The sequence below is a fragment of the Pseudorasbora parva genome, chromosome 12 (assembly GCF_024679245.1).
Source record: "Pseudorasbora parva isolate DD20220531a chromosome 12, ASM2467924v1, whole genome shotgun sequence".
Classification (NCBI taxonomy): domain Eukaryota; kingdom Metazoa; phylum Chordata; class Actinopteri; order Cypriniformes; family Gobionidae; genus Pseudorasbora; species Pseudorasbora parva.
Window position 1 is genome coordinate 15352707 of NC_090183.1, and position 13732 is coordinate 15366438.

At 38.8% G+C, this 13732-nt stretch overlaps 1 protein-coding gene across 2 annotated transcripts in view; it reads right to left on the reverse strand.

The window, feature by feature from the left end:
• The window catches only part of tgfbrap1 (transforming growth factor, beta receptor associated protein 1), a 33584-nt gene that overhangs the window by 1815 nt on the left and 18037 nt on the right, over positions 1 to 13732 (reverse strand). For both annotated transcript variants that reach the window (XM_067459316.1, XM_067459317.1), the window contains exons 7-12: positions 13597 to 13654; positions 8182 to 8325; positions 7913 to 8059; positions 6945 to 7104; positions 2687 to 3123; positions 1 to 204 (exon numbers count right to left, since the gene is read on the reverse strand). The exon at positions 1 to 204 is cut by the window's left edge and continues 1815 nt beyond it. In XM_067459316.1, coding sequence (XP_067315417.1) covers positions 10 to 204; positions 2687 to 3123; positions 6945 to 7104; positions 7913 to 8059; positions 8182 to 8325; positions 13597 to 13654 — 1141 coding nt within the window. In that variant the 3' untranslated portion in view covers positions 1 to 9. The remainder of the gene's footprint in view (positions 205 to 2686; positions 3124 to 6944; positions 7105 to 7912; positions 8060 to 8181; positions 8326 to 13596; positions 13655 to 13732) is intronic.

Genomic DNA, 13732 nt, shown 5'->3' on the forward strand with positions numbered 1-13732 from the left:
TGATCAGCTTCATGTGTGGTTGCTGCGGTGGGCATTTTCATGTTGGCGCTCTATTGGGAAGTCCAGAGATTTCTTGGCGACACAGTGAATGTGGACTGGCGTTCCACCAGGCAAGCAGGCGCAGTCTGGCTCGCTGAAGGTATTGTGGCACAGCTGGCATCCCTTCTTTTCAGACACTAATATTGGGCCGCCTCGATACTTCAGCTATGCAACACAGAATGCAGTGGTTAGTGGGTCAATGACATGCACTGTAACAGTGTTTCAAGTGTATATAAAAATGTATATAAAAACACAATCATTCATGTTGGTTCAAAAGACAAAATCTATACACTACAATGAAACAACATAAATCTAGTGTTCAAAAGGTTGGGGTTGGCATTCCATTTACTAAAAGGGACATGTAATAAATGCTGTTCCTTTGAAATTTCTATTCATTAAAAGGTCTTGAAAAAATACAATCTACAAAAATATTAAGCAGCTGTTTTTTAAAGGAACTGTACATAAGAATTGATGTTGACATGTTGTGTTTTGGCCAGAAGCTCCACCCTCAACCTATGTACCAATCACAAAGTCAGTAGTGTTTCGGCATCCGGGTTGCCAGCTCTGCTCTAGTTACCACAGCTGCAGCTACAAGATCCTGCAGCCTATCTGGCAACCTCGAGTCAGGGGGAGAGGATACACCGCTCTACAGTCATTTGAAAGTGATTGCAGTACCAGTTTGGGCCACAATCTTACATACACTACCTTGATAATAGCAAGAAATGTTTCTCGATCACCAAATGAGCATATTAGAATGATTTCATAAGGATCATGTGACACTGAAACTTTTGAACGGTAGAGTACAGATTACACAGACCAATAATTTTTAAAAGGTTTTAAAAATATATTAAATATTTACTTTATACAAACATCATGAATTATTTAATTAATTTGAAGAAAAGGTCAAATTATCTAGTATTTTAAGCACGTGGGCCTGCATCATTAGACTTTACCATACTTTTCAGACAAATATTTCCCCAAATATTAATAAGCAGTTTTATATTTTTTCCCAAAAAACAAACTAACTACTATTTAGGTTCTCTTTTCAAGAATTTAATACAACTCTGCTTTTATTTGTCTGAAAGAAGAATGTCATATACACCTAGAATGACCTGAGGGTAAGTAAATCATGGGCTACTTTAAATTTTTGGGTGATCCCTTTCAGCATTAACTTCAACATATATGGTAAAAACAACTATTTTCACCAATAGATAAAAGCTTAAAGCAGTTTGGAACGTTTTTTCTTTGTTTTCTTTAAGCCTTTTTCTATTGCTGCTAAATGTTGAAAATGAATGCTGAAAGGGTTAGTTTACCCAAAAATGAAACCAAGCCTATGATTTACTCACCCTCAAGTTATCGTAGGTGTATATGACATTCTTCTTTCAGACAAATACAATCGGAGTTATATTTAAAAAGTCCAGGCTAATGTTAATCCCAGCAGTAGTTGTAAATTAGCCGTTTTTGAAGTCCATAAAAAAATGCAGCTGTCCGTCAAATAACATGCTCCACACGACTCCGTTGGGTTAATAGAGCCTTTTGATTCGAATCGAAGGCTGAAGGCTTTTTACATGAAGGCTTTTCAGTCCGATAGTGCCATCAATCCCATTAGAAATGGATTCTGATGTAAACGTAGCCATTGAAAATGTGATTTTGGAATTGTTTGACAAAATCTCTCATGATATTTGGCACAGTAATGAGCCATGACCCATCTGTGCTTGCAAAGACACTCAATCCCGATACCCTCACCTATTACCAATGCACCTTTATTGTGGATTGTTTAAAGATTTAACTTGAATATTCTATAAGCTTTTCACTTTTATTTTGCCTTTGGTCCAACTTTTGGGAGTGTAACAGCCATCAAAATTAAAATGTATTTATATTTGCAACATTTAATTAAGTTGTTCGGTGAAAACATTGGCTCTTTTCTTTGTACGTTTGTCAGTTATATAAAGTGTCTTAAAGCTACACTGTGTAACTTTTTTAGTTTATTCTTAGCTAAAAACACTTAGTTCTTTCAAAAATATGTGTGCTTATTAATGTATATTTACTTCTTTCAAATAATAAAGTATTCTCGTAAGTTTATAATATACCATTGAAAATACATACGGGTGAGGGGTTCGAATGCCGGTCGCTATGTTGGCCCTCCATCTTGAAAGTACATTAGCCAAAGAGGAACATACTCGTAAATTCAAGCTTCGCCTTTCACGTTTTAACACTCGATGGCACCGTGTCGAATGTGAAGAGGGGGATTGCCATGTTAATCTTGGACTAAATAGGCCACCGTAGGAGTTAAAACGAAATCAGAATTGAGAGGAACAGAAACTAATATTCACTGGATGGTCATATACCTTTTCACCGCTAGATGGGGGAAAATATCACACAGTGTAGCTTTAATTTTATTGCCTTTCCCTAAATGTCCCAGCTTTTCTGGATTTGGAGTTGTAATATTTCTTTTTTTTTGGTGTTTGCGCCATTATTGAGATAGGATAGTACAAAAAAACTGATAAGAAGTGAAGTGGTAGAGAGAGGGGGACAGGATAAGGAAAGGTCCCTGCGCCATGACTCGGGTCGCCCGAAGCTCAACATGCTTAGCGCTGCCCACAAGACAGTCAGCTCTGACATAAATACAACCTTCAGGAGAACTCACCCTGTCATGCTGAAGCTGGAGGTTTTGTGCCCGGGCCAGCCCCACTGCCACCTGGGAAGTGCAACGAGCATGCACACTAGCCCTCAGCGCCCCACACAGGAAAGGACGGAGTAATGGTAGAGACCACTCCTCTGGGAGGAGCTTTAACACCTGCACTGCATCGAAATCTTCAGCATGTCGGTTAAGCAGGTCAACTGCAGCTATTGTTTGTGCCCCTCCCGGTAAATCGGGGTCCAAGTAAACGCTCAAGAGTTGGTGGAAAAGCTTCTGACGGTAGGACTGGTCCTGAGAAGCAGAGGCCCAAGAGCAGTATTCCTCAGCTGCAGGCGAGTCTTTGAGTTGGTGCACTAGAATGTGCAAGGCCTTGTCATGTTCTTCTAACTTCCCATGTAGTGTAGATCGCTCAAGTAGAAGCAGCTCAGAGTCCTGAATTTTACCTACAAGCACAAGCAGATGAAACCCTATTTTATAGTTTATTCACTCTTAAAGGGTTACTTCAGTGATTAGCATATGGCTCTCTATCAGTAGAAACCCTGGAGTATATTCAAATGAATGTGCACAATGAATGTAACCTGACTCCTGCTACTTTTGTGCTGTGACACTCCCCAAGCGGCTAAATCACATTATATTGATTCAGTTTTTAATTGTAGTGTCTGTTCTCTAACTGAACTGATTTTGTGAACATGAACACAGTGCGAAAGGGATCCAGTCAGAGTGATTCAGTAGCGGTGGCTTTGGGAGTGGCCTCACAGGGTAGCGAAGCATTCTGGGAATTGTTGTCTTAAATCCCCATGAGACAAAAATAAATGTCTGTCTTTCTGTCTTTTCTCAGTCTAGAAAGCACTAAATTCCAAAATAATTTCACATTTCTACTACATTAATGACCCAGTTTAAATACAGATTCATCTTCCCAGCGCAAGTACCCCTTTAACACTATTCATACATATACTATATTGCAATATCAATTTGAACCGCAATATAATAAATACTGTTGTTATCTCATACAGTCAGGTACATAAATATTGGGACATTGACACAATTCTAATCCTTTTGGCTCAAACACCACCACAATTGAAATGAAAGTGCAGACTTTAAGCTTTAATTTGAAAGTATTTACATCCAAATCAGGTGAACGGTGTAGGAATTACAATAGTTTGTATGTGCCTCTCACTTTTAAGGGACCAAAAGTAATGGGACAATTGGCTGCTCAGCTGTTTTCATTGCCAGGTGTGTGTTATTTGCTCATTATCCCATTTACAAAGAGCAGATAAAAGGTTTAGAGTTCATTTCAAGTGTGCTATTTGCATTTGGAAACCGTTGCTGTCAACTCTCAATATGAGATCCAAAGAGCTGTCACTATCAGTGAAGCAAGCCATCATTTGGCTGTAAAAACAAAACAAAAACCCATCAGAGAGATAGCAAAAACCTTAGGTGTGGCAAAATCAACTGTTTGGAACATCCTTAAAAAGAAAGGACGCACTGGTGAGCTCAGCAACACCAAAAGACCCGGAAGACCACGAAAAACAACGGTGGTTGATGATAGCTGAAGAATTCTTTCCCTGGTGAAGAAAACACCCTTCACAACAGTTGGCCATATCAAAAACACTCTCCATGAGGTAGGTTTATGTGTGTTAAAGTCAAACATCAAGAGAAGACTTCACCAGAGTAAATACAAAGGTTTTACCACAAGATCTACACCATTGGTGACCCTCAAAATCAGGAAGGCCAGATTACAGACTGCCAAACTATCTAAAAAAAGGATAGTTTTTTTTCACAGTTCTGGAACAACATCCTATGGACCAATGAGACCAAGACCAAACTTGTACCAGAGTGATGGGAAGAAAAGAGTATGGAGAAGGAAAAGAACTGCTTATGATCCAAAGCATTCCACCTCATCAGTGAAGCATGGTGGTGGAAGTGTCATGGCGTGGGCATGTATATTGCTGCCAATGGAACTGGTTCTTTTGTATTTATTGAGGATGTGACTGCTGACAAAAGCAGCAGGATGAATTCTGAAGTGTTATGGGCAATATTATCTGCTCATATTCAGCAAAAAGCTTCAGAACTAATTAGACAGTGCTTCACAGTGCAGATGTACAATGACCCGAAGCATACTGCGAAAGCAACCAAAGAGTTTTTTAAGGGAAAGAAGTGGAATGTTATGTAATGGCCAAGTCAATCACCTGACCTAAAATCCTATTGAGCATGCATTTCACTTGCTGAAGACTAGACTGAAGAGAAAATGTCCCAAGAACAAACAGGAACTGAAGACAGTTGCAGTAGAGCCCTGGCAGAGCGTCACCAGGGATGAAACCCAGCGCCTGGTGATGTCTATCCGTTTCAGACTTCAGGCTGTAATTGACTGCAAAGGATTTGCAACCAAGATTGATTTAGGATTGTCCATCTGTCCCATTACTTTTGGTCCCTTAAAAAGTGGGAGCTACATATACAAACTGTTGTAATTCCTACCCTGTTCACCTGATTTGGATGTAAAAACCCTCAAATTAAAGCAAAAAGTCTGCAGGTAAGGCGCATCTTGTTCATTTTATTTCAAATCCATTGTGGTGGTGTATAAAGCCAAAAAGATTAGAATTGTGTCGATGTCCCAATATTTGTGGAGCTGACAGTAAATCTCCAATGGCTGCACCACTTAAAAGACAAAATCAGAAAATAAAAAATAAATCACTGACATAGGATGCACAAAAACTAAAAAACAATCAATCAATGCCTTTTTTCAACACTTTGCTGCTGGTAGATGTAAATTATCTAGAAGTGTGTTCACACTTGTAAAATGACTAGTTTAAAAATCTTTCAGTATATAATGAGTTCACTTTGCATTCATGTTGTACTTGTTTAATAAGAGGATTCATCTTTTTTTCCGCCCTGTTCAATTTAGTTAATATTATGTCAGTCTATTTTACATTCACCATTTTTTTAGAACCCAATAAGTGTGTATTTATTATTACTATTTGTATTATTATAATTATTACTACCACCATAGCCTTAACACATTAAGGCAAGGAAAGATTGTACAGTAGCAATTTATTTTACAATGTTCCCCATGTTTCCAATGTACTTATTACAGCAATTACAATAACTGGGTAATAACAGGTACTAACCCTAAACCTTGCCTTAACCCATGTAGTTACCTTATTTTACCCTATAATGCACACTGCAAGTACACATACTATAAATCCAAACCAAAATTACTTTCATAAAGTTTTAGTACTATACAAATTATTAGTCTAATATTGCATTATATTTTGCTTTACAGTAGAGTATTACAGTAATAATATATTCGTCATAATAGCCTTTACTTTAATGCATTATTGTGCAGTAAGAATAGCGTTCCTGTGTATAACTGACAATGGATTTAATATGCCTCTTGTTACAAATCTATTAAAATGCTGTAAACCTCTGTCCGTGATGTCTTTGTGCTTACTCAATGCACACAGAATAAGCAAGATCATTTGTGTTTAGCAGGATTTACAGCAAAGCATTTATTGGTAATTTCATCATAACACAAAACCTGAACAGTAAGACATTTTTATTATTATTAACAGTCAAATGCTGGTAGACATATCTGCAAACCCAACAATTCAGCCAGGATTAGTTTAACATGGGGAGGTAGGGGTCAAAGTCATTTTACCTCAGGACGTCTGTAATATTAATGGCCAATTCTCACTGGATAAGACATTTCAGTAAAACTGGACGGGGTAACTCCCTTTACGCACCACAGTAACCTCCTTGTCGTCATGGGCGTATGATGTTGCTTCCTGTTATCACATGCTTTCGATCTTTTTGCTTTAAATGGTATGCGGAAAATACTGGAGGTTTGCCACAGAGTTGTCCCACCACCTACAACGCAACCGAATGCTTCTTCAAGCGCCTCCATGCTGGCAAAACACGGCAAAAACTAATTTTAAACATGTAATTACGGAATTTTACTGTACGTTTTTACAGCAGGTCCTTTCGAACGGGATTAGTATTATCTGAGGTCATTTTTCTGGACGGGACTAAAATCACAGAGAACCTCTGGTAATGACTACTTTACCCCCACCTCCCCATGTAAAACTAATCCCATCCGAATAAGGCTAAAGACCCCTAGTGTATTATGCATAGATCAACATCTATCCACTCAACTCTTACCTCTGCTGTCTGCGTCCTTTTCCCAATAGGGACAATGAATCATACTGCAGTCAAAGGATCAATAGTCTTAAGGAGAAGAGGCACAGGCATTAAGGTACTGGGTACATACCTAGTAGTAACTGGACTCTGAAGAGATTGGACTCTTTTAGTAACCGTTGTAGTTTCTGGCGGGCGGTAGACAGTTGTTCCTCATTGACTGATGGTCGTGCTATCAGGCCCAGGACTTTGTCTGCATACAGCACGGCCAGATGTGTGTGATACTTCTCTTTCTGTAATAACAGAGACACAACACACAAAAAGGCTTTTCATACTGTGCTTATCCCCAGGATATCATCATTCTAAACACCGGAGCTTTTGTAGGGTTTACCACGCATTGCAGTGCAACAAGTAGTGTAAAAGGATTTGGTGTTAAAATGTTACGCTAGATGCTTAGCAACAGACATCCAATCATCTGCCACACATTCATGTGCTTTGGACAGTCACAGAAACATGGCACACTGTATAAACAACAGAAGTTTCCGCATTTGAAAGGAAAAGTGTAAAATTATGAAATAAAACGCATCAATTGGAGTGAAGCAGAGACCGTTTCATCTTTATATTAATAGTCTGAAAAGTCCATTCAGGATTAACTTAATACTGTAGTCTGTAATATATTATATGAGGGTGCACAATGCTGGAGCCTTTATAACAACATTGCGTGTGCAGCGTTCATCCAATCAGTGACACACAAATATACAAAAAAAGAGACATTAACCCAGGGTTTAGGAATGTACAGTATAAAAAATCAGTTTATAAATACCCAGGATTATTTGTTAACCACAGGTAAATTATAGGAAGATAACTGTTTGCCCAGGGTTTTTTACTCACTTTTGCATTACACGCATACTCTTTTGATTACGAAATTCACGTCACGTGCACTGCAAAAGCGAGTAAAAAGCAAAGCATACTTCGAGGTCTAGAATGACCCAGGGGTTACCTACTTAAAGTGTGAAAAGCCTTAAAGAGTTGGACAACCTTTTAGCAAAGGTAAAGCACTTGACTAAAAGATCACTAACACTTTGGCAGTGGTACTCTTACCTGCAATCTCTTCTCTAGCACCAGGTGTTCCAGGTAGAGAAGAAGGGCCTGACTGTGCTTCTCCAAATACGAAATCACATCATTTGGATTTAACTGCCCCCTTTTCTCCACTGAGGTAGGCCTTTTGGTGAAGATCTGGACACCAATCTGTATGCGATCCAAAAGATAGAGACAGCTAGTCCTACTACACCCTCAATAATATCTGTAGGTAAACAATAGTGCTTCCTCTCATCTAAAATAGTTCATTACAATGAGGATGAAGTACTCACCTTTTGATCTTTCTGCAGTGCCCAGTCTGCATGTCGCCACACAAGGTCAAGGTTGGAGCAGAAACTAAGAAAATCCACAACATATTCAAACAGATCTGGTCGCGTTGAGTCTTGGAGATCTCCATTGACAATCTTAACCCACATCTACAACAGGACAGGACCAAAAAATGCTCTTAATCATCCATTACCTGAACACATCCAATTTTAAGGTTCTTAAATAGAATAGCATATTGCTTAAAATAAATATACCAGTTTAAATACACACATCACAACCCTTCCAAGTACCTCTGGAACTATTTACAACTGATTTATTACTACTACAGGTCCTTCTAAAACAATTAGCATATTGTGATAAAGTTCATTATTTTCCATAATGTAATGATAAAAATTAAACTTTCATATATTTTAGATTCATTGCACACCAACTGAAATATTTCAGGTCTTTTCTTGTTTTCATACTGATGATTTTGGCATACAGCTCATGAAAACCCAAAATTCCTATCTCAAAAAATTAGCATATTTCATCCGACCAATAAAAGAAAAGTGTTTTTAATACAAAAAAAGTCAACCTTCAAATAATTATGTTCAGCTATGCACTCAATAATTGCTCAGGAATCCTTTTGCAGAAATGACCGCTTCAATGCGGCGTGACATGGAGGCGATCAGCCTGTGGCACTGCTGAGGTGTTATAGAGGCCCAGGATGCTTCGATAGCGGCCTTAAGCTCATCCAGAGTGTTGGGTCTTGCGTCTCTCAACTTTCTCTTCACAATATCCCACAGATTCTCTATGAGGTTCAGGTCAGGAGAGTTGGCAGGTCAATTGAGCAGTAATCATGGTCAGTAAACCATTTACCAGTGGTTTTGGCACTGTGAGCAGGTGCCAGGTCGTGCTGAAAAACGAAATCTTCATCTCCATAAAGCTTTTTAGCAGATGGAAGCATGAAGTGCTCCAAAATATCCTGATAGCTAGCTGCATTGACCCTGCCCTTGATAAAACACAGTGGACCAACACCAGCAGCTGACATGGCACCCCAGACCATCACTGACTGTGGGTACTCGACACTAGACTTCAGGCATTTTGGCATTTCCTTCTCCCCATTCTTCCTCCAGACTCTGGCACCTTGATTTCCGAATGACATGCAAAATTTGCTTTCATCCGAAAAAAGTACTTTGGACCACTGAGCAAAAGTCCAGTGCTGCTTCTCTGTAGCCCAAAACTGTCTTGACCTGGGGAATGCGGCACCTGTAGGCCATTTTCTGCACACGCCTGTGCACGGTGGCTCTGGATGATTCTACTCCAGACTCAGTCCACTGCTTCCGCAGGTCCCCTAAGGTCTGGAATCGGTCCTTCTCCACAATCTTCCTCAGGGTCCGGTCACCTCTCCTCGTTGTGTAGCGTTTTTTGCCACACGGTTTCCTTCCCACTGAGGTGCCTTGATACAGCACTCTGGGAACAGCCTATTCGTTCAGAAATTTCTTTCTGTGTCTTATCCTCTCGCTTGAGGGTGTCAATGATGGCCTTCTGGACAGCAGTCAGGTCGGCAGTCTTACCCATGATTGCGGTTTTGAGTAATGAACCAGGCTGGGAGTTTTTAAAAGCCTCAGGAATCTTTTGCAGGTGTTTAGAGTTAATTACTTGATTCAGATGATTAGGTTATTAGCTCGTTTAGAGAACCTTTTCATGATATGCTAATTTTTTGAGTTTTCATGAGCTGTATGCCAAAATCATCAGTATTAAAACAATAAAAGACCTGAAATATTTCAGTTGGTGTGCAATGAATCTAAAATATATAAAAGTTTATTTTTTATCATTACATTAAGGAAAATAATGAACTTTATCACAATATGCTAATTTTTGGAGAAGGACCTGTACTTTTGACCTGGTCATGACACCAACTGAAACACTGTATCCTCTATATTTTAGACAGACAAGATTGGGAAGCAAAGTTATTTGTTATTGGTAAGCAATGTATCCGTCTAACTTTGAAAGACTGATACATAATCCAGGTAGGATTAACTGGCCAATAGGTGGCTCAGTTTTAGGCAACATCAGCATCAGATTTGCTGATTAAAAGAAGCATTTATTCTGTACAATGTCAGTTCCAAAAGCCTTATCAAAAGAAAAGTGCATTTTCAATATTAAATAGAGTAAATATTTAATGGAAGTGATCATTAAAGGGATAGTTCACTTTAAAGGGGGGTGAAACACTCAGTTTCAGTCAATCTCATGTCAATCTTGAGTACCTATAGAGTAGTACTGCATCCTTCATATCTCCGAAAAGTCTTTAGTTTTATTATATTTATAAAAGAAAGATAGGCTTTACCGAGTCTTTCTGAAAAAAAAAACGAGCGGATGGAGGCGTATCGTGTGGGCGGAGCTAAAGAATCACGAGCGCGTGCAGCTATTGCATTGAGAGCCTCTGAAAGCTGACATCCTCAAGCGTGGAAAAGAAAATGTTACCCTAAATAAACCATGGCTATCAATCAGATTCAACTAATACATATATGATCCAGAATCAGATCCGGAGACTGAAATAAATTGAACAGGAGAAGCAGCAACAGCAGGACGTCCGTCTCTGTGGTATGTACTGTATTTAGTGGCCTGTCAACATTTGTGTGTTTACTCGTGGTTTATGATGACATGATTTGGTTTATGGACTATTGTATGTGATTTGCGACTATTGTAACCTTTATCGCTGGGACCGCTCCGTCAAAAACACACTTCTTTGGTAACATTGTTGATTTCGTGAAGTCCTGTGACAGCAGTGACCGTGGAGATCCACTTTTGCGACACGACTGAAGCGTGATGTTGTGAAGCTTCCTGTCATTTCTGCGTTCAAAATGCAGCGCTCCCTTCCTGCAATGCTATCCGGTCACGTTAAAGTCGCTTGATGTCACCCTCACCCATAAGAATAAAGTGGAGCTTTCTTCAGCTGAACACAAGGGAAGATATTTTGAAGAATGGCTCCAGTTAACTGTTTGGTTACTGACAATGACTTCAGTCATTGACTAGGAATCAATGGCTCCAGTTAACTGTTTGGTTACTGAAATTCTTCAAAATACCTTACCTTGTTCAGCTGAAGAGAGAAATTCATATAGGTTTGAAACGACTAACAACTTGAGGATGAGTAAAGGATGACAGAATTTTCATTTTAAAGTGAACTATCCCTTTAACTGTGTTCCTTTTATTTGCCACCATCAAATTGTTTTGTTTTGTCAGTAAGATTAAAAAACACTATTATTCAGCAAGCATGATTTATTTATTAAAAGCAATGCTAGAAATATTTTTACTTTGAATAAATGCTGTTCTTTTAAAAGATGGCTCAACCAAAATGAAAATTCTGTCCCCATTTAAGTTGTTTCAAACCTGTACACAGTTGATGGCCCCCATTGACTTCTATAGTATGGGAAAACAAAACTATGGAAGTCAATAGGGCCCATAAACTGTTTGACATACTTCAAAGTATCGTTTTTGTGTTGAGTACAAGAAAGAAATTCCCACAGGTTTGAAATAACTTGGTCGTGAGTAAATGATGACAATTTTCAATTTGAACTATGCTTAAATTTCCTATTCATCAAAGAATAGTGGGAAAACAATTATCATGTATCCACTTTTCCACCGTTCTCATTGCTGAACTGTTCCATTCTGTGCAGATCCAGCCCAGACTGTATGGTTTCATTTTCCACTTTGGGCCTGATAACGAACCTTTTTGGAATGTAATACAAATGCTTCAGTCATTGTCTTTGTAATCAAGAAGGTAACTTACAGACGGTATGAGATGCTAATAGCGATCGGCCGTGTCATGGCGGAAGATCAGATATTTCTATTAGCTTGTGTTTATAGAAACTGGTACTCAGGTAAAAGACAAGTGACCAATCCTGAGTGGCGACGTCACTACACGCATTCTATCAGCACAGTTAGCCAACTGTGCTAAGAATTCCGGGCCTAGAACGGGTTGTAATCATGCTGTGACGTACCAGGCTATTGTCTTTTAAATCCCCAGGAGTATGGAACCTAGGTGTTCTAGTTGATCAGCATTTCAAATTTGACAAAATAACTTTGTCCGTAATCAGTTCAAGTTTCTACCAGCTTTGTCTACTGTCAAAAATCAAAGGCTTTCTTACACCAAAAACTCTGGAAATGGCTGTTCACGCATTTATCACATCTAGGCTTGACTACTGCAATTCTTTATATTCCGGCGTAGCAAGCTCTCAAATTGCTCGTTTGCAGTTAATCCAAAATGCTGCGGCTAGACTTATTCATAAGTGTAACAAATATGACCATATTTCGCCGGTTCTTAAATCTCTACACTGGCTGCCGGTTCGACAGAGAATTGATTTTAAAATTCTAATGTTTGTTTATAAATCTCTGCTTAACTTAGCTCCTGGCTATCTCTCTGGTCTTGTTAATCCATTCCGTCCAGAAACTTAAGGTCGATCGACCAGGCTCTGCTGGTAGTCCCTCGTGTTAGACTCAAGCGCAGAGAGGAGCGCGCATTTGCAGTGGCAGGGCCGCGACTCTGGAACAACCTGCCCTTAGAGATTAGAATGGCTAATACCCTGTCCGTTTTTAAGTCTCTGTAAAACCATTTCCTGTTTTCTCAAGCTTTTTGACTGTTTGGCACTGTCTGTTGTGTCATGTTATCGCTTAACTTGACACTTAATTTATCACTTCCTTCTTACAATTTGATAGAGTTTGTTACTCTTTGCCTTTGTGCTGTATTATGTTATCGCCCAAATTTGTTCTGTATTGATCTCTCGTGTCCTTTCCTAGTCTGCTATTGTTCTGCCAATGCTGCTTTTCTAATTATTTATTTTTTTGTCGGCTAATGCTATTTGATTCTATTACTGCTTCGGCATCTCTGTCTTGATATTTCATTTGTATTGCTTTTTCCTTCTATTTTCCTTTTTTTTTTGGGGGGGGGGGGGGGGGGGGGGGGGGGGGAGATATAAAGTGGAGATATAACCAAAACAGGTACTCCCTGTTCTTAGAACTGTTCAGCCCTGTTCAACTGTTGGAAAAGCAGCTATGGTGTCCACAAAAATAATTAGCAGAACTGTTACATAACTGTTTTCAGCATTGATAATAATAGATGTTAAAAGAAATTAATAATAAAAACATAAAAATATAAGTGCTTACTTAAGAACCAAATCAGCTTTGTCATTATTATTATTATTTTTATTATTATTATTATTATTATTATTATAGTATGTCTTGTGTCTTGTGCATTTGCCTGTTAGGCTCAATTTTTCTTCCCAAACCGAGATATGAATCAAAATATATTTCTGGAGTAACCAACAGCATGCTAAAGATGATGTCAGCAGAGCTTAAATTGTATTTTAAGCCAGAATTTGCTTTTAAAATTGGCAGCAAACTTTCCATAGCCACAATCAGAATGTTCCAACAGAACCCACCTGTAAAGCAGCAGAATCCTGGCCATTGTAGTGATATAGAAGCCCAAGAGCATAATACCTGAAATGGAAAGAGAAGCACCATAAACAGTCAAATTACACACACATTGAGGAAAGAAGCAAGTTATTCAAACACAGT